This window comes from Ranitomeya imitator, chromosome 1 (genome assembly GCF_032444005.1).
Source record: "Ranitomeya imitator isolate aRanImi1 chromosome 1, aRanImi1.pri, whole genome shotgun sequence".
Taxonomy (NCBI): Eukaryota; Metazoa; Chordata; class Amphibia; order Anura; family Dendrobatidae; genus Ranitomeya; species Ranitomeya imitator.
The window spans coordinates 1,128,413,836-1,128,436,287 of NC_091282.1; the positions used below are offsets into that span (position 1 = coordinate 1,128,413,836).

General features: G+C 41.3%; 1 protein-coding gene across 3 annotated transcripts in view; it reads left to right on the forward strand.

The window, feature by feature from the left end:
- The window catches only part of LNX1 (ligand of numb-protein X 1), a 289,799-nt gene that overhangs the window by 189,413 nt on the left and 77,934 nt on the right, over positions 1 to 22,452 (forward strand). For 2 of the 3 annotated variants that reach the window (XM_069744472.1, XM_069744474.1), the window contains one exon: positions 20,645 to 20,779. The exons of the other annotated variant lie outside the window; for it this stretch is intronic. In XM_069744472.1, coding sequence (XP_069600573.1) covers positions 20,645 to 20,779 — 135 coding nt within the window. The remainder of the gene's footprint in view (positions 1 to 20,644; positions 20,780 to 22,452) is intronic. 3 annotated transcript variants of the gene reach the window in all.

The window sequence follows — 22,452 nt, forward strand, 5'->3', positions numbered from 1 at the left end:
ACACCCCGGGTCGACCCGGAGCACACCAAGTACCCAGGCTGGGTCTACACGGAGTACACCCAGTACCCAGCCTGGGTCTACAAGGAGTACACCATCACAGCCTGGGTCTACCCGGAGCCGGAGTAGCCAGCCAAGGACACTGGTCGTCCCTCCTCCTCCCTCACCTTCTGCTTTGCTAATCTCGCCACCATCCACTACCTGGATTGATGTCGGCATCCCGTCTAGTGTGATAGAGTATGCTGCTTCCTCCCCCTCGTCCTCCTCCTCGGTCTCCTCAACACCCCCAAAAAGTGTGGGATATCAATCCCCTTTAATTGCGGATGTTGGTACCCCCTAATAACATTTCCCAATATCTTTTTTTTTTTTTTCCTAAATAAATGTTATTTTTAAAAAAAAAAAATTAGTTTTTATTGTCTCAAATAAAGTTTGCACCAAATCACACCTTGCGCCGTATACACAAATCTTGTCTTTGTAACACCTGATGTGCAATGTCTGACAATATTTATCAATTTGTTTTTTTCATTGTTTTATAGAGCTGTCGCTCATTGTACTCAGATGTTACAAACACAAACAGCATTGCTCAATATGTCAAGTTTACAATGTACCATCACACAACAATTTCAGTATAGATAAAGTTGGTTTTTGTGTGTAACCAACGTTATCTTTTCTGAAATCGTAAAACGATTGAGCCCCTGCTGTGAGTTTTTTGGTGTCAGCGAATGATTTGGAATTTTTTTTGGGTAACTGATCAGACGCTGTCATTGTTGGATCGGCGAGTTTAGACCGATCCAGCGATGTCTTTGTTTTAAACAAGGGAATATTGGGTTACTAGCGCACTGTTTTAAACACTCAAATAAAAAGTGAACAATACCCCACAAATATAAAAAGGTGTCTACCACGTCCCTCGCCGTCATCTTTCCGCACTGACACTGTGATTCCCGCCCGTAAAGCTGAGCACTCCGTTGACTTAATAATAAACGCTGTGCTGTGCTTTAGGGCTGCCACAGTACGGGAAGTTGACGGCGATGGACGTTTCACACACCGGAGTGTAAGGGTTTTTTGTATTTTTTAAAATTACATTTAAAACATTGTGAGTGTGGCAAAACATTACCCAGATTACACGGGACTTGCTCTTTTTTGGTCGCTGGAGAGCTGTCTGTGTGACAGCTCTTGAAAAACCCAATAACAATAGTACGGACGCCAACCGCAGAAAAGTAGGGTGCCAACCTCCACTGCCAGGTAGGACTCATTGTAGTTCATGCTAGGGTCCATTAGGTACATTTAATACTGTTTTAATATCTTGGATAAATATAGTTTTTTAATGGTATTATTAAAAGTTATTTTTTAGGGATCTCTGTTTTCTGTTTTGGTGTTTATCTGTGTGACAGCTCTCCAGCAACCACGCGACAACTAAACAACGATCTCGGTCCAGTCGTATCACTGGTCGGTATCGTTGGTTAATAGTTTTATTACGGTACCTTAAGAATATTGGTCAGGTGAGGTGGTAGCAATGTTCACAGTGTCGCCACTATTTGACTCTGGACGATTTCTAGCATCCTGAGTACAATAGTGTTAACTCTGTAGAGTTTTGCAAACATGATCGTCTCCCTCCTTGTCAAGCCTGGTTCCATATGCAAATAGTCTGCAGGATTAAAAATGGTTGACAAGGTGGGAGCCGATTATGTAATTATACGTCAAAACTATGGAACACACAAATTTTGTGTGACACACATTACTTTCAATAAAATTGGATTTTACAATTCTATTACTATGGAAAAACGTATGGGAGATTTGTTTGGTGAAAACGGAAAGGCACAAGAACTTTATTTCAAAACACAACGCATTATACAATCAGGGGACATTTTAACAATAACCTTACATAGTATGGTTAAATGACATGGACTCCACAGTGTTTACATGACATCATAATAACACGAAGAATTAAACCATTTGATCTTGCCATGAAACACGGCCAACATCAGAAACAAAGTATGCAGCAAATTGGTCCCTCATATGAGCAATTTCCACAGTTGTCCACAGAGGATGAGCTTGATAATCAGGCAATGGATTTTGTATGGGTTCATCGAGTTCCACGTTGACTCTCTCTTTATCAATAATAAAATTGTGGAGAACCACACACGCCTTCACCACCTCATCCACTGTCTCAATTTTCAAATTTATGGCGGATCCTAAGATACGCCACTTCGAGACCAGGATGCCAAAGGCGCACTCCACAGTTCTTCTGGCCCTGGACAGTCTATAATTAAATATAGTTTTGGTGCGGTCCAACCCACGACTTGAGTAAGGTTTAAGTAGGTTGCCACTCATTTGAAAAGCCTCATCACCAACAACAACAAATGGCAGGGCCGGGCACTCGGTGTTGGGAAGAGGTCGTGGATGGGGGAAATTAAAATTGTTATTGTACAATCTTCGGCCCATATCAGACTCCTTAAATGTCCGTGAATCATTTGCACGACCAAATGCTCCAATGTCCACAGCGAGAAACCTGCAGTCCGCACCTGCAATTGCCATCAGCACGGTGGAAAAGTATTTTTTATAATTAAAAAAAAGAGATCCACTTCTTGAAGGCTTGGTAATCCTAATGTGCTTCCCATCCACGGCTCCAATACAGTTAGGGAAAGAACACACTTGTTCAAATTTTTGGGCGTTGGCAAGCCATATTTCTCTTGTAGGGATGGGTAAAAATTCCTCCCGGAGGTTGTCCCACAATGCGCGGCAAGTGTCGGCAATAATACCCGACAGTGTTGAGACTCCAATCCGAAACTGGAAATGCAGTGATCTCAATGTCTCTCCGGTAGCCAGGAAACTGACAAGAAGAAAAATAAATAAATATAATTAATAAAATTGTTATGAAAGAATTTTTCATTTTTAATAACAATCCCCCCACCCCACAAAACAAAAACACGTTACTTTAAAAAATGGCAAGAACATATAAATCCTTCACATTCCATTACGTACCGTAGAGTCACCAGCAGACGTTCCTCAGGGGAAATCGATTTACGGAGCTGCGTGTCCTGCCTGGAAATGGTTCCTTCCACCAGACGCAGCAGATATCGGAAGCTGTCTTTTGACATCCTGGTGTATTCAAAGTATTTGTCCTGGTTCTCATTTAATTCGCCAAACAGACAATGGTAGGCTCCACGACTCTCTCGGACTTCCACTATAGGGTGTAGCCAAAAACGCCGACGACTCCTTCTCCGTAGTTTGTCTCTTTTCCTCTGTTCATGACAGGCAATAGCATAAGCAATAGCAAGGGCTAATTCCAGCTGAAAATTGAGGTAGATACTCTCCATGGAACGATCCATCTTGATGCTCTATGGTTGGAAATAATCTATGCCGGGGTATATATACCACTATTACATTAATACCCACCCCCATTTACCCATTGGTGGCATTATCGATTGTCTAAACACTAGACCCACCCTCTTCTATTCATTGGTGGTGTTATCTAGTGTCTAGACACTAAATTGTGTGTAAAGATCTAATCAGTGTTTGACAACGCATGCGTCGTAAAACGCTGCGTTTTTTGTAAAAACGCAACAAAAACGCACCAAAAACGCTGCGTTTTACGACGCATCCGTCCGACGCTTGCGTCAAAAAAGGTGCGTTTTTGCGTGCGTTTCCGAAGCGTCGTGCGTTGCGTCGGTGACGCTGCGTCGCATGACGCTAATGTGAACGTAGCCTTATGTTGTACTAACACCTTTCCACTGCAAGTGTCCTCTCATTGTGCTTCAGCTTACACTACACAGGCTGCCAGTGTGTTGGAGGGGCACTATGGCAGAGCTGACATCACTGCAGATGTGTTTGCAATGAGATAGGTTCAATTATGGCATACTGTGTTGGTTGTAATCAGGTACAGCTTTGCAGTAGAGCTGACAGCACTATGATGGTACAACTGCTCATGCAAATGTATGTACTGTGTCAGCTCTGCTGTACTTTGTTAATTATGATCTAACTGTACACAGTCAGTCATTACATGTGTCACACTTGTAACACCAATTTTTATTTATAATAATTTCTGGAGGAGATTCTCAGGGAGATCTAGGTCGATAGACCTGATTCTTAACTGGTCATTTAGATATTAAGAAAAACATGCATTTCTTTGGAATAAGACATTGGATCACAGATATCAAGGCATCATTTTTTTCAATTTCCTAACAGACACTGAACACGAACTTCACCAGGAAGTCCATGTTACTGTTCGGGTCCGGCCCCCTGAACACAAGGTGTTTGTCGCGCTGCCATGTGCATGACAGCGTGGCAAACACTGCTTCTGATCGGCGGTAAAATCATTACCGCCGGTCAGACAGCCGCAGTTCCCATGCTGTCAAATGAGAGTGTGAGCCCGCGGCTGTGATTGGAGGTAAAAAATTTACCTCCGGTCACTGGCGTTGGCTGATGGGACTACTGCTCCCATCAGCCTATGCCTTCTGCCGCTTATAGCAGCGAGAGCAAGTGCTGCTGAGTATTTATCAGCCGGCAGCACACTGCAGCGCTAAAACATGCAAACTTGAAAACACAAAATTTGAACTGCATTACTTTTTATGTGTACCTGGTAGCCCCTTTATGGCATCTCTCTTATACCAGGTCCTACGCTAGTTCAAATTTCGTGTTTTCAAGTTTGCATGTTTTAGCGCTGCAGTGTGCTGCCTTATTTACTTAACTATATACGAGTTGGCGACTCTAGGTTCAGCACCTGTTCACACTGAGTCTATGTTTGGATGTGCAGGTCAGGTTTTTGAAATGTATTCTCTAGCCTTCTGATCGTGCACTCCGCCTCCTAGCTTCAGGTGTTTTAATTACAGCAGGTCCAATACCCCTCCACAGAGAGAGAGAATTTTAGTCTAAGAAGAGGTTTCACATGTACCCATTCAGATGGAGACGTTTATTCTCAGCGAGGTAAGGCAAGCGTAGGACCTGGTATAAGAGAGATGCCGTAAAGGGGCTACCAGGTACACATAAAATTGGCCATTTTTATGCGCTAAAAGCTCTCATTTTTCATATTTCTAGTGCAGTAATGCAGTTCAAATTTCGTGTTTTCAAATTTGCATGTTTTAGCGTTGCAGTGTGCTGCCTTATTTACTTAACTTAATGGTGATTAGGGAGCGACATGCGTCTAGCTCTGAGCAGGTGGCAACTATACTGACCGCAGTCCCTAAGCTCAACACAACACTAGAAGCAGCCGTGGAATGCTCCTAACTCGGCCTAGGCATCTCGTCACAGCCTAAGAGCTAACTACCCCTAAAGACAGAAGCAGGAAAACTATCTTGCCTCAGAGAAAATCCCCAAAGGATAGATTAGCCCCCCACAAATAATGACTGTGAGAGGAGAAGGAAATGACATACGTAGTATGAAACAAGATTTAGCACAGGAGGCCACTTCTAGCTAAATAGAAATAGTACAGAACAAAACGCTGTGCGGTCATTAAAAAAAAACTAGAAAAAGTCCACCGCAGGGAAATGCAAAAATCTCCACACCTGACTAAAGGTGTGGAGGGCAAACTCTGCTGCCCAGAGCTTCCAGCTTAACTGAATAGATCCATACTGAAAAGCTGGACAAATGAACAAAAACAAAGAAAGTGCTGAACAACAAGTCCACAACAAGAGAACCGCAAAAGGACAAGCAAGGACTTAGCTTTGATGAACTGGTCAGAGTGTCAGGAAAGTCCTAAGAGCAATGACTCCAGGCAGGAACAATTGACAACTGGAATTGAATGAGGGATAAGGCCAGACTAATATAGCCGAGCCAGAAAGACGATCAGTGAAAACAGCTGCTGAAGCTAAATCCAAGAAGCAGCCATACCACTCAAAACCACAGGAGGGAGCCAAAGAGCAGAACTCACAAAAATGCTACTTACAACCACCGGAGGGAGCCCAAGAGCGGAATTCACAACAGTTAGGTGAGTATAAATGTGTTTGCTATTTTTAAATAAAAAAGAAAATGTGTTTTTTTATTTCAAATAAAAAACACTACAGACACTACAAAGGTGACAACAACCCCACAAATATTACCCCACTTGCCACTGCTACAGGGCAAGTGGGAAGAACTGGGCAAAGTGCCAGAATTGGCCCTTCTAATAGATGTGTCTTTTCTGGGCAGCTGCAGACTGCTATTTTTATGCTGGGGGGTCAATATCCATGGCCCCTTACCAGCCTGAGAATACCATCCCCCAGCTGTCTGCTTTAGCAAGGCTGGATGTCAAAAATGGGGGGAACCCCACACCATTTTATTATTATTATTTAATTTAAATAATTAAATAGAACAGCGTGGGGAACCCTCTATTCTTGATAACCACCCTTGCTAAGGCTGACAGCTGAGGGTTTCAGCCCCCAGCTGTCAATTTTGCCTGGCTGGTTATCAAAAATACAGGGGCACCCACACTGGTTTTTTTTAAATGATTTATTTAGAACACAGGTGCCAGCTGATGAATACTCTCATCAACCACCACTTGCTCTCACTGTTATTAGCGGCAGCAGGCATTGGCTGATGGGAGCAGTAGTCCCACCAGCTGATGCCAGTGACTGAAAATAAACTTTTTACCTCCAACAGTGTTTGCCGTGCTGTCATACACATTATAGTATGGCAAACACTGGATGTTCTGGCTCTCCATTCAAGTGAATGCAGTCCAGGTTCTGGTACCCGAAGCCGAACATTTTTTAACTGTTTGTCCGAACCCGCTGTACCCGAACACTGAGGAGTCCGCCCATCTCTAATGCTGTGCCTATGGACAGATTCCCTTTAACTTTTTTATTTTTTTACCATAGATTTAAAGTGTAACTGTTTTCTTGGGTGAACTTGCTGCAAAATGTTTATGTCTGCCTCTAGTTCCTCCTATCTGTGTTCAGAGAATTTTATAAATTTCACTCATGAAAGGAGATTGAAAGAGAAGTCTTGAAAGAAAAAGAATCAGATTTCCCTAAAAAGATATACGGTAATACAAAGTTTCCTATTTTCATGTGTGCTCTTAATTTATGAAATTAAAATTAAAGTGACATTTACACTTTAAAACTCAAAGAGAGACACAATGAATTTGGGCACTTCAAACATACTTGCCATATTGCTTGTCCTGGAAGGAAAACAAAAGCCTTTTATTTAGCAAGTAATCAATCATAGATATTCACAATTATGGAGCTGTACGACTAAGACTAATGTCTAGTCTTAGACAGAATTAGGGCTCAGTCTGTGCTATTGTTTTCTTTCTTGATCACCTCATTTGATTTTCATTGATTTGTTGTCCAAACCCCCCCAAAAAAAGTTCCCCAGTGGCTTGGAGCTGTAAAAAAAATAACAGACTAAGTTATATTCATGTACTGCCACAAACTTGAATCCCGTGCTATCCTCGGTATGGTCAGCGCTGACACAGGAAGAAGAAATGTCACTATTCCACCAGCTACAGTAACATGTGATTGACAGAAGCGGTTTAGCGACTTGGGCAGCACACAAGTCTTTTGACCGCTGCTGCCAATAATTGACTCTAAAGTTTCTGCTGCTGGTAGAATGGTAATGTCTCCTGTGTCCTTTAAAGAAGCACTCCTCCCATCAAAGTTTTTATCCTTCTAATATATTGCAATCATCATATTATGTAGCACTCTCTACTTACAATTGCTCATTTTCTACTTTCTACCCATTTAATTCTTCTCTTTGCGCTATGTAGAAGCAGTTAGTCTCTTGTCCCTGCATTTATCATTCTTCATTTCAGCTCCTGACACAGCTGCTCCACTCCTCACAGCTGCCAGGGACTTTTGCAGTAACATGACTCATACAGGAAAAATTGACCTTTTGTTTCTACATAAAGCTTAGAACGATTCAGCCAGTCAGTTGCTAATCGTGTGATGTCATAGACTTAATAGAAAAGAGAAGAATTAGCTGGGTAGAAGGGCAAAATGAGCAATTGTAAGTGCACAGTGCTATATAATATGATCACTGCAATATATATTAAGAGGATACAAATTTTGATAGGAGGAGGAGTGCTTTAATATATTCAGTTTTTACTTACTTTTATGTGGTTTTCAGGTAGTCATTAGTGAAGTACAAGCTCTATTAACATGTAATCAGTATTATATAGTAACTTCAGAAGGAAATTACTGCAGTCAAATCATGTTTATGCCTAATAATAATAATAATTTTTATTTATATAGCGCCAACATATTCCGTTGCACTTTACAAATAAATACATTTTGATATTTCTGCATTTATTTCCATTTTACACAACGCAAACATATTCTAAAGCACAGTTTTGAACTAATGTATATACTCGAGTATAAGCCGACCCACCTAATTTTTCCAGGGAAAACTGGGTAAGCTTATTGACTCGAGTGTAAGCTGGGTCTATATTGTCCCCTCATCCCTGTCCTGCTCTGTGTGGCTCCCCCATCCTGTCCTGCTCTGTGTGGCTCCCCCTTTTGTGTGCTTTGTGGCTTCCCCGATCCGCTCGTTGAATGCATGGCTCCCCCCGTCCCATTGTTGTATGCATGGCTGGGCTACTCCGTCCCATCCTTGTATGCATGGCTGAGCTCCCCTGTCCCATCCTTGTATGCTTGACTCGGCTCGGCTCCCCCCAGTCCTCCCCCATCCTCCTCCGTCATACTCACCTTCCTCGCTCCGTTGTCCCGATGTGGCAGCTCTTCCGTGCTGAGCGGTCACATGGTAAGGTAATGAATATATGATCCACACCTATGGGAGAGGAGACGTGTGTATATTCATTACCTTAATGAGCAGTACCACATGACCGCTCAGCACAGGCAGAGCTACCACACTGGGACAACTGAGATGCAGGGACGTTCAGCGACAGCACGAGGTGGGTGAGTATGATGTCACAGCCGCCGGCTCCTATCGCTGCTCAGCTGCTCCCCTTCCCCTTTTCCGCTGGCTTTCTGGACAATGACTCGTGTATAAGCCGAGGGGGGCGTTTTCAGCACAAAAAAATGTTCTGAAAATCTCAGCTTATACATGAATATATATTAAAATAAAAATTTTTTTTACTGTAATTCACAGTGTAATCGCAGTTAAAATTGATATCATATCAATATTAATATAATGTAGTAATATATTGCTAGCAAATAATATCCTTCATTATTATCTCCTATACCTATATTACAGCGCAATGACCAGGATACTGGTTACACTGTTCAAATCCAGCTTCCACACTTTTACCTTTTGTCATTTTTTTATATGAAACATGGGCTGTCACTGTAGTCAACCAGGTGCTCTGGAGATCTCCAGCCGCTCCTACCGTATTAAATTACAACTTGATGATTTCCTTGAAGCATTATGTATTTTTACTAGGGTAGAGTCTGGCAGGAGATATGTAACATGAAACGTCTCCAAGTAGTTGGGTCAGAGCAGCTCTTAATCACCGATAGGTTAAAGTTCCCCAACACTATGGAGAACCTCAGTAACAGCAGACACAAAATAGACAGATTAATCACCTTCTGCCAGCTTCACCATACTCGGTCAATAATGCACAGCCTGTGACCGTGGACTAAGAATAGAGTTGCTTTTTACTTTTCATTTTTTGTTAAATTATTTAAAGATAGAAGCCCCCCCTCCCCCGAAGAAACCCAGCTAGTAGCTTTATAATTTCCTACCCACATAAAAGTTTTAGGCTTAGTTCCTACAATGAGTATTTGGTGCATATTTTCAGCTTCTTATTTGTTATTGTTGTGCCGAAACTGCAGTGTTCCAGCCGTTCCTGAAAAAATATAGCACTCATGCTCATTGTGTTTTAGTTATTTTTAGGCTTCAGAAACTGACCTGTGGTGCGATTTGGAAATCTGCAGCATGTCAATTTCTCTTGCGGACTCTCTTATTTGCAGACTTTTTTTCTTGAATAAGATGAGGAAAATTTGCAGATAAAAAAACGCATTTGTGTTTGTGTTCTGTTTCCACAGTAGAAACACATTTAAAACACCTGACTTTATTACTAAAGTTGTGTTACAGGTAAGTAGTCTGCTTCCAAAACAAAGCAAGCTTTATTTAAAATATGACATAGTAAAAGGAAAAAAAACATAGGTTAAAAATGAGAATAGAAAACACTCAAAAGCACTATGAAAAAGCATCAGTAACCTAATTTATCTAATGGGTGCAGAAATGCAGCAGAAAATCCGCAGCATCAAATACTCATCGTGGGAACGTAGCATTAGAATTCATGTCCTTGAGATCTTTTTCCATTTGCACTTCAATGAGTAGATGTCTATACACAGTAATGTGACAATAAGGCTGCCGTCACACTATCAGTATTTGGTCAGTATTTTACATCAGTATTTGTAGCCAAAACCAGGAGTGGAACAATTAGAGGAAAAGTATAATAGAAACATTTGCACCACTTCTGCATTTATCACCCACTCCTGGTTTTGGCTACAAATGCTGAGGTAAAATACTGACCAAATACTGCTAGTGTGACGGCAGCCTAATACTTTCTTTTGTCAATGTTAAAGATGATTTAATTGGTTTGATATAAATCGAATTGGTTCGATATGAATCGAGTGCAAATCAAATTTAATGAATTTCACAGGTAGCAGCGAATTAGAACAGTTCCTTGAGTTTTACAAATCCCTCAAAAAATGCCTGCCACCTTCCTGCAGGAGGATGCCATGATCTTAATCATTTTAATCACAGCAGGATGATGGTACCTTAAACAACCAGTCAATTTGTCAGTTTTTTACACAGAAAGCTCAGCCTGATTACAAATTTCAAATTGGAGGGATAATTTTTGGACCTTTTTTTAATTTTAAAAACATGAAAAGTCTTTTAGTGCACTATGTTATTAAATATGCTGTTGGTTAAAAAAAAAAGTAACCGTTACTGACTACCACATTTTTTGTTCTTGATTTCTTTTAGTGTTTCTTAAAGCCAGAAAGTTGCCATTTGAAATTACTTTAGTTTTTTGCCATGTCTGTGATCTGCTTTTTTTCTACAAAATTAAACAACTGAATGAACATCCTCCAAGGCCGGTGATTCCATAATTTTTGCCACGGGATGTATAATTTATGGACAAAAGTATTAGGACACATCACACCTGCAGCAACTTTTACCACAATCTATTCTAAATTCATAGACAATATTATACACATGCTAGCCACCTTAGGGAGAGACCCAAGTTGGGCTAAATGTAGCGGGACGAAAGAGACCGAAAAGCCCTCTACTTAAAGGAAATACATAGTGGATGCTTTCCTGAAACGGAAAGTACTTGCAAGCAGCATAATACAAAGAATAGCTGGTTTACCCAGAATCCTTTGCAGTAGGCGGAGCTATGCAAATCATCTCTTTCCACCCCAGTCTAATCCACAGCGCTTGGAACCGCCAAGCGTGCAATGCTGCGGATTAGTTTCTAAATTTACACAGCCAACCAATTCCTACCTGTGGACACGTGTTTCGGGCTTTAGGCCCTCATCAGCACAGGGCTGGAATTGGTTGGCTGTATGGAGTGGGGCTCGGTGAGCAAGCGATACACACATGCTAGCCACCTTAGGGAGAGACCCAAGTTGGGCTAAATGTAGCGGGACGAAAGAGACCGAAAAGCCCTCTACTTAAAGGAAATACATAGTGGATGCTTTCCTGAAACGGAAAGTACTTGCAAGCAGCATAATACAAAGAATAGCTGGTTTACCCAGAATCCTTTGCAGTAGGCGGAGCTATGCAAATCATCTCTTTCCACCCCAGTCTAATCCACAGCGCTTGGAACCGCCAAGCGTGCAATGCTGCGGATTAGTTTCTAAATTTACACAGCCAACCAATTCCTACCTGTGGACACGTGTTTCGGGCTTTAGGCCCTCATCAGCACAGGGCTGGAATTGGTTGGCTGTATGGAGTGGGGCTCGGTGAGCAAGCGATGCACACATGCTAGCCACCTTAGGGAGAGACCCAAGTTGGGCTAAATGTAGCGGGACGAAAGAGACCGAAAAGCCCTCTACTTAAAGGAAATACATAGTGGATGCTTTCCTGAAACGGAAAGTACTTGCAAGCAGCATAATACAAAGAATAGCTGGTTTACCCAGAATCCTTTGCAGTAGGCGGAGCTATGCAAATCATCTCTTTCCACCCCAGTCTAATCCACAGCGCTTGGAACCGCCAAGCGTGCAATGCTGCGGATTAGTTTCTAAATTTACACAGCCAACCAATTCCTACCTGTGGACACGTGTTTCGGGCTTTAGGCCCTCATCAGCATAGGGCTGGAATTGGTTGGCTGTATGGAGTGGGGCTCGGTGAGCAAGCGATACACACATGCTAGCCACCTTAGGGAAAGACCCAAGTTGGGCTAAATGTAGCGGGACGAAAGAGACCGAAAAGTCCTCTACTTAAAGGAAATACATAGTGGATGCTTTCCTGAAACGGAAAGTACTTGCAAGCAGCATAATACAAAGAATAGCTGGTTTACCCAGAATCCTTTGCAGTAGGCGGAGCTATGCAAATCATCTCTTTCCACCCCAGTCTAATCCACAGCGCTTGGAACCGCCAAGCGTGCAATGCTGCGGATTAGTTTCTAAATTTACACAGCCAACCAATTCCTACCTGTGGACACGTGTTTCGGGCTTTAGGCCCTCATCAGCACAGGGCTGGAATTGGTTGGCTGTATGGAGTGGGGCTCGGTGAGCAAGCGATACACACATGCTAGCCACCTTAGGGAGAGACCCAAGTTGGGCTAAATGTAGCGGGACGAAAGAGACCGAAAAGCCCTCTACTTAAAGGAAATACATAGTGGATGCTTTCCTGAAACGGAAAGTACTTGCAAGCAGCATAATACAAAGAATAGCTGGTTTACCCAGAATCCTTTGCAGTAGGCGGAGCTATGCAAATCATCTCTTTCCACCCCAGTCTAATCCACAGCGCTTGGAACCGCCAAGCGTGCAATGCTGCGGATTAGTTTCTAAATTTACACAGCCAACCAATTCCTACCTGTGGACACGTGTTTCGGGCTTTAGGCCCTCATCAGCACAGGGCTGGAATTGGTTGGCTGTATGGAGTGGGGCTCGGTGAGCAAGCGATACACACATGCTAGCCACCTTAGGGAGAGACCCAAGTTGGGCTAAATGTAGCGGGACGAAAGAGACCGAAAAGCCCTCTACTTAAAGGAAATACATAGTGGATGCTTTCCTGAAACGGAAAGTACTTGCAAGCAGCATAATACAAAGAATAGCTGGTTTACCCAGAATCCTTTGCAGTAGGCGGAGCTATGCAAATCATCTCTTTCCACCCCAGTCTAATCCACAGCGCTTGGAACCGCCAAGCGTGCAATGCTGCGGATTAGTTTCTAAATTTACACAGCCAACCAATTCCTACCTGTGGACACGTGTTTCGGGCTTTAGGCCCTCATCAGCACAGGGCTGGAATTGGTTGGCTGTATGGAGTGGGGCTCGGTGAGCAAGCGATACACACATGCTAGCCACCTTAGGGAGAGACCCAAGTTGGGCTAAATGTAGCGGGACGAAAGAGACCGAAAAGCCCTCTACTTAAAGGAAATACATAGTGGATGCTTTCCTGAAACGGAAAGTACTTGCAAGCAGCATAATACAAAGAATAGCTGGTTTACCCAGAATCCTTTGCAGTAGGCGGAGCTATGCAAATCATCTCTTTCCACCCCAGTCTAATCCACAGCGCTTGGAACCGCCAAGCGTGCAATGCTGCGGATTAGTTTCTAAATTTACACAGCCAACCAATTCCTACCTGTGGACACGTGTTTCGGGCTTTAGGCCCTCATCAGCACAGGGCTGGAATTGGTGGAAAGAGATGATTTGCATATCCTTTTGCACACAAGTGGCTGTTATCTCCATGACAAATATTCTCTCGCCCATGCAAATGTTTGAGTCCATCCTCTTTTGAAGTTTTGACATGCTTGTATTTTCACTGTACACCTCCCACACTGATGTCATACTTTTTTAGTTGTATAACAGTCTGTTAAAATATATAAAATATACATTTATCAAGATATATTCCGTGCACCACTCCACAGTTCATAATAACTTGGTACAACCATCCACAAGGTTGTAAAGCTGCAGTCAATCCCAAAAATCCAAAGTACTACAGATCCTCCTTCACAAAAACTTTATTGACCCCAGTGTACCACGAAGGGAAAAATCATGCAGATAATACATGTGATGTTTCGGCCACCTAGGGCCTTTATCAAGACATTAAAATGATGTACATCTTTTTAATGGCTTGATAAAGGCCCTGTGTGGCCGAAACGTTGCATGTTTTTTCTGCATGATTTTTCTCTTATGTGTACACCGGGGTCAATAAAGTTTTTGTGAAGGAGGATCTTTGGATTTTTAGTCTGTTAGAACAATTCTGCATTAATAAAATCTAAATATCTAAAAAAAATATAGAATTACTAGTCATCCAAGCGAAGTAATGTTTCACTAAACTTTTTCTTCTGTCAATTTAGTTTACCGACCAGCAATTTGGTTTTAGTTTCTTGGCAAAACATTTCATTTCTGAAATTAGATAAAATGAAATTGAACTCTTTTTAAGTCAGACTAAACTTATTAAATAGTTGTTTTTTTGGCTCAGAGGCAGTTCTTCTCCCTTTACATGGTCCTCAGGAGACATCTTAAATTATAGGTTAGATGTTTGAAAAAAATGACTACAAATATAAACTCTGCTACGGGGCAGTGCACCTTAAAGTCCACCACTGAGCTGAGACAGAGATTGCCTTTGAATTTGCTTGTTTGTCTAAACTTTTGGGGTCAGCTCATGATAGATTGCTTACATTCACATCACTTTGCTTATGCCGGAGTGCATTAGTGCATTAGGACTGGGCACACTCTAGTCAGATGTGGCTGATTATATCACAGGAATTGTAAAGTGTCAACTCGCAGACGTAAGACAAATAAATACTTTCAGTCTTCACCAGGTTATTGCCGATACAGTAGTGACATCACGCCCACTGCTTCTACATTCAGGTTAGGATATATATGTAGGTAGATAAACAGATACGTGGATAAACACTGCTTTAGATATACAAATCCTTGAGTTTACTTAAGTTCTCAAACTTTGGTGCAGCGCGTCTTGGAGTAGGTAAAAATATCTTCATTTTATTATTAGCACATTTCTGCGTATTACTGGAATTTTGGAATAGCCCAATTCATGCTGCTCAGCAATACAACCGCACATGTCAATGTCATGACTCACCCCGAAGCCACCATTAGGGCCCTCGGTAGTAGTCCCATCTCGATTCTCTACAGATGTGTATTGTTTTCTGTATTTTTTCTCCTCTTCCTAGATTTTCTTTCCTACCGCATTTTCTTCTTCCTTGCCTTCGATATCTTACCTTTCTTCGTCTGTGTTACTATTCTCTTTTTCTCATTTTTATACTCTTCTTTCTTCATTTTCATCCTTTTTTTTATCTTGTTCTTTCCTTTTTTTGTCATCTTTTCCCTCACCGTTAGCTATTTCCCTCGCAATCTTTGTTTACTTTGTGATTTTTTTATAATATTATATACTGTATATAGTCATTTGTTCTTGTTGCTGTTTTAGTTGTCATAGTTGTAAGGTTTTGGGGCCCGATTAATTGTTGCACTTTCGTTTGTTTTTTTCCAAGTCTCTGTGTTTTGCACTTTTTTTGCTCTTGTCTCCATTTCATCTTTCCATTTGTGCCTTTTCTTAAGTCTATTTATAAGTGTTCACATTTTTTTTATTATTTTAATTTGTCATTGTCGGTAGAGTTTGGCGTTTCCAGGTGTTTTTGCTTGATTCATCATTTGTGACTTTTCAAAAAGTTGCACAATTTGTCTCAAATATGCCCCAGTCCCCTCTGGAGTGATTCCATATAGACCCGAAATTATTGCACAATTTTTCATAACATTTTACAAAACACAAGAGAAAATTAGACCATTTTTAACTTTCTGAAAAATTCATGATCCATATGCTCCATTTTGTTGAATTTGGAGAAAAAACTTCAACAAATACCACAAGACTTCGAAATATTCCCAAAAGATGTATCAGGTTCTTTGTCTTTAATCAATTATGGGTCTTGTCATATTTTTTTTTTACATGGGACCGTTTAAATCGTTGTCAAGTTCAGTAAGCTATTGTCACCAGGCACAGTTCAGTGTTAAAAGGAAGTATGCTTTACTTACCCTTCTACTTGTGTCTGCCTTGGCGTATGTTACTTTATTGCAGTGCTACCATCATGTGACCTGTGCTCCAGCCAGTCACTGAGTTCAGCAGCTAAGTTGTGATGTCTACATAGGAAGAGTTGCTGAGCTCAGTGATTGACTGCAGCGTTATCGATGTCATGTCAGTGTTGCAGTCAAACAACACAGCACTAAATCTGAGGTGGGTAAGTAAAGCAAAGTTTTGTTGTTTTTTTACACTGATTTGTGCCTGGGAACAATAGTTTACTATGGCCGGAAAACCCTTTAAAAGGGAAATCCAGGACCTTAAAAAGAAAAATGTACCTTAGCGCTAACAGGCATGTAGTTGCTAATGGAGGCCTGTACCCGGCATTGGTCATTAACCCCTCCTGCTGGAGATTCAGCTGCTCCCTGTCAACAGAGTAGCAGTTTCTCTTTGTCTTGAGAGGGCGGGACTACTGGTGTCATAGTGATTGACAGCTGGTTTCCCCCAATTAGGCAGTGGGGAGCTGGCTGTCAATCAGCGTGACACCAGTCAACGGGAAGAGAAACTTTTGCTCTGTTGATTTGACATCAGCGGGATGTCTGTGGCCTGTTAGTGCTTAGGTACATTTTTCTTATAAATTAATCACATAAATAGTGCTTAAAAATTACTGGCTGAAACAAAGTTTACCCATATCGATCATTTTCCCAAAGTGTAGAAGATGTGTCAGGAGATCTGTCTTTACTGTAAATGGTCACCTCCATTCTGGCCCATTTTCTAAAACAGTTTTGAATGCCAACTGCAGACACAGGAAGGAAAAAAAAACGTAATAAAATGTTTCTTGGTATGGTTTAAAGAAGCACTCCTCCTCCCATCAAAATTTTTATCCTCTAAATATATTGCAGTCATCATACTATACAGCACTGTGTATATACAGTTGCTCATTTTGCCTTTCTACCAAACTAATTCTTCTGCGACTCTCACAACATGGCTGTATCACGCTGTGATCCGTGTTCCATAAAATCAATATTGTAGTGTAGCTTTAGCCTTAGAGAAGCACTCTTCCTCCTCCTCACCATCCCATCAAAGTTTTTATCCTTTTAATATACTACAGTCATCATATTATACAGCACTGTGTACATACAGTTGCTCATTTTGCCTTTCTTCCAAACTAATTCTTCTCTATTTTCTGCTCGATGTAGAAACAGGAAATCATTTTTCCAAATATGAGTGATAATTCACTGCAAAAGTCCCAGGCAGGGGATGGAGATAGCAGCTGGGTCAGGAGTTAACAGGAGAATGACAAATGCAGGGACTTCCTGTTTCTTCATAGAGCAGAGAAAGGAGAAGAATTAGCTTGGTAGAAAGGCAAAATGAGCAATTGTAAGTACACAGTGCTGTATAATATGATGAATGTAGTATATTAAAGGATAAAAATTTTGATGAGAGGACGAGGAGGAGGAAGAGTGCTTCTCTAAGGCTACAGCTACACTACGATATTGATTTTATGTAACACGGATCACAGCGTGATGCAGCCATAATGTGAGAATGGCAGAAATCTGATGGATTTTTGGTTGCAAATTGGAAAGTGCAACAATTTTAGCATAGGGTTTAATAGACTTAATGTATCCTAACATCTATGTGACTCTGAGCAGCCAAGGTCTTTTTGTAGCCAGAGCCTAAAGGAAAAACACAATCATAAAACGCTATGCTGATTTTGCCGGGAACATGAATTAAAGATCTAATGGACTGTTTTCTTTGAGCTCCGGTTTCCGGTATGAATCACGCTTTGTTTTGCTTACTAATGAATGTGGAAGTGTATTTACCTTGATGCAGCTCCGCCAAAGGAATGAGGCACTTACTGTATATGTCGTCATGGCAACTCAATAACATAATGTATGCTCCATCAGGCTAAGCCAGGCCATGTTTACACTGATGCAATTAGATAACTCTTTTATAAAGCAACACTTAGTTAACCCTTGCTCTACTGCTGTTTCATACAATCTGTGTTACGGTAAATGCGAGAGTTAATAACTAAAACTGAATACAGTCAAACAGACTCATCAGACCCTTACAAATTCCCAGGATTGAACCTCCCAACCCTTTCTCTCCTTCCAGTTAAAAGAATTTTCCACTCTCTGGAAAATGGACCCCAATGCTGTAAAGTATCTAAAATAACAGAGCAGGTACTCTTCCCCGCCGCTGCTCGGATCTAGGTGTTTTGGCTTCGGCGGAGTGTGCATCACTCCTGTAGCCAATCACTAAGTTCTGCCGCTTGTGCTTTCTACCTTGGCTCAGCGATTGGCTACAGCGGTGATGCCCTTGGCCAATACCACCAAAACACGGAGACCTGAGCAGTGGTGAGGAGCCAGCGCTGGACGCAGGAGAGGCAATACCTGCTCTACAGGGGCGGACGTATCATTGGTGCAGAGCTTAGGGGGCCCATTTTGACCTCCAAAACAGGTGAAATTGTGCATGATGATGAGCTATTGGCCTGGAATAGGTCCATATATTGTGGCCCTTTACCTTCTGCATCCATCAGTGCTGCTTTGGTGGATATTTTAGGCACTTTAGAGCCCTTAGACCAGTGTTCCCCAACTCTGGTCCTCAAGAGCCACCAACAGGTCATGTTTTCGGTGCAATGCTAAGGAAATCCTGAAAACATGACCTGTTGGTGGCTCTTGAGGACCGGAGTTGGGGAACACTGTCTTAGGGTGTACTTTCCTGAAAGTGGAAAACCCTCAAAGCATTCTCCATTTCGGGGTTAACAAAAAACAATGATCTCAGTGTTAGTGGTGACATAGCCAACATCCCATGCTGCAATGTGTATGTGATTATAAAAAAGCCACCAATAATGTGCATCAGAAAAGTTAGATAGAATTGCTACGATTGGACTGTCCAAACCCTATTCCGTTGCATAGACAATAATGTAGCAGTTATAAGGCCATCGGAATAAGTATGATACCCAAGCCACGTATGCAGAGGCTCATCTAGACGTTCTATAGCCTTTCCTGCCCTCAGCCCTCTATCCAAATACACTGACCAATGCAAAGTGGCTTTTTGGCATTGCCCCCCTCCTCAGTTGCACGTGTGTGCAGTGCTCTATGCATCCATGCTACGTAAGGACTTAATGTACCTTATCTTAAGCTGTTGCTACTACCTGCAAACTACTACATGTTATTGGTGTACTTTTTATAAAGCAAATTTTTTTGAGCCACTACAGATGTGCCGTGTGTCCTGACATAAAAGCATCTTTAAAATATAGAAAACACATATTGGGACAGATTTAATCTAATAGACAGGACAAACTTAGCAGAAATCTGAAAATGTGCCAAAACTATGATAATAGACACTTTCCTAACTTTATACCACTCCTTAGTTGCCAAAATTTTAGATCAATTTTTTGCCTAAATTTTTGGCACATTTTAGTGCCATGGAAGCCTTGCCCTTTATTGAAGAAACACACGTTTTACCACTACGCCATGGCTCATGCCTTAGTTTAGTGTCTAAAACACTTAAAGGGAATGTGTCATCAGAAAATGACCGATTGTTTAGATCAGATTTTTATGTTAAAAGTTTTTTTTTTAATTACTACCTTTATTTAAAAGAAAATAAAAAACCTTGCAACTTTCACATTAAGCTTAATTTAAGACACTTACTGCTATTGTCATAAACATTAACGACAGAAGACTCAGGACTTAATCTTTTGAATAGGAGCCTTCTGAGCTTCTAATTTGAACATGCTCCCATAGGGGCAAAGACCATTGTAAAGGGAGGTGGAGGAGGAGACATCTCCCATTATAAATGGTGGATCCTGTGTTACCTACTGTATAAAGGTGTCTATTTTATTGTAATCCTGTCTGTGATGATAATGAGACTACTGAAAGTCATCTGTACAGTACAGGTAGTGTGAATCTAGTATTAAGCCTAGCGGCCAGTGTGAAAATTGCAAGATTTCTGATGACAGAATACTGGCTCAATTTATAAAGTAAACCCATCCACTGTATTTCATATATATTGGGATATTTTACACTCTTAGAAATTGTAAAGACAGGATAATATTTTGAGACCTGAAAGGGGGCCGTTTATAGTCGAGGACACTGTAATTCAGAGATTCAAAAATTACATCATATTCACAGTCAGTACTTTTATTAATAGATCAACTAGAAGTTTTGCCCTCTTCAGCTTAATAAAGCCCCGATCTGTAGTTTGGCCAAGAAGGATGGAAGCAGCTGTCCATCATACCAGAAGATGTGGGTCACCTTTCCATCTGTGATCAGCACAGTCCTTGTGATCTGGAAGTGTCCAGAAATGAAAGGGAAGGCAGGCGTTAATATTAAAATGTTCTCCATTAGCGTTAATGATCACTTGTTGCCATGGCGATGTCCTTTTTTTGTGAGACTTTGAGCATATGATCATTAATATGTTAACCCCTTGTAGTAGAACGTCTGTGTGCGGAAGAATGAAGAATAGACGACCTTTAACTACTACAAAGCCAGATGATAACTTCTCTGAGGACGGTGCTGTCTGGGCAGCACAACGGCATTGACATCTGTCTTTCATCACACAGGCCAGCGAAGAAGGGGTTTACTTTGTTGTTTCACGACAGACCAGACATCAGACCCCTGATATCTTACAGGAGGCTGGATGGCATAACAACAGCAGCCCTCCATCATGCCCCAGTGAGAGAAACCATTTTAACAAGGTATTTTATTCCTACTTATGAGAATATATCCATCAAATGTTATTTCTGTATGGAAAGTATGTGTACTCAGCATGGTGATGTGTCCCGAAAACCATATTGAGATAAAGGGGTTTTAAAAGATTAGAAAAAAAGTCTATTGAATTTCCAGAATTAGCGCCACTCTTGTGTACAGGCTGTGCCTGGTATTGCAACTCACCCTTTTTCTCATCTTATGCTACTCCTTTAATACATATGAGAATATTACCTAGGATTTTCTATGGAAAAGTAACCTTGGGAATATAAAACTTACCTTGTTTTGGTGGAGCACCTCAATGATGTCACTGACCTCAAGCAGGAGATGGCAGAAAGCGTTTCTGCCTTCTAATTGCTTCCAAGAATCCTTTATTATGTGTGAAAGCAAAAAATATATATTCTTTTTATTAGTATATATTTATTATCGGTCTCCTAAATTACGGTATGTAAGTCTGGAGCAGTGGATGAATTAAGGAATGGAATAATGAACTTTCATAATAAAAGGTTTCCATATATCCATGCTACAGTATTGGTTGCACTCCCATAATAAATTTCTATGCCCTGTGTGACCGATCAGGCTGATTTACAACCACGTCTGCAATGTCAAGCACCATAGGCTGCATTTTGCAGTTAGACCTGTAGGGCAAGCACACGGGAGGTACACCTCTACAGCCCTGCAGGATACTCTATTCCTATCATACTTTGTTAATGAAGGAATCATTCCTCCGATCAAAGTTTTTATCTTCTTAATATATTGCAGTCATCATATTACATAGCACTGTGCGGTTACAATTGCTCATTTTGCCTTTCTACCGGGTTAATTTTTCTTAGCTGAATCCTTCTAAGCTCTATGAAGTATCTTTTCACTGCATGAGTCATCATCAGAACTACAATTCTACATCACTGTAAAGTCTCTGGTGGGGAGGAGTGGAGCAGCTGGATCAGAAGTTAAAGAGGAAGAGAGCTGGTCTGCCAGGGAGTTTTCAGTAATGTATAATTGTAGCTGTATTGTAGTGAAAAGAGACTTCTACCTAAAGCGTTGAAGGATTCAGCTAGTCAGTTTTTCATCAAGTGAGGTGATAGACCTAATGGAAAACAGAAGAATTAACTGAGTAGAAGGGAAAAACGAACAATTGTAAGTGCACAGTGTCATATAATATGATGACTGGAATATACTATACATGTTAGGGCATGTTAGGTTAGGCTATGGGTTGAACTAGATGGACTTAAAGTCTTCCTTCAACCTTAATAACTATGAGACACTATGAGATACTAAGAGGATAACAACTTTGATGGGAGGAGGAGAAGGAGGAGGAGTGCTTCTTTAAGATTTTCTTAAATGGCCCCAATCTTGGGCAGAGGAATCTCCAGACCAAGATTTCTCTCCCACCAAACCTAGCTGGCATGAAATATTTGGCCAGGAAAGATTTATCTGTCTCACTATAATGTAACTCTCCAATGCTCCAAAGGTGGCATCATATGACCGTGCCATGTTAGAAATGAAATGTATGTATTGTCTTATGCTGCATGGTAACGATGTCTCTGAATAGCACTAACACAAGTCTTATGTCGGTATATTTCATAACTAACATTTCTTTCTAGACTCTTCTTATTCTTGGTGAGTATGGAGTCATGCGCTGCTTCTATTTCTGGTGTGTCGG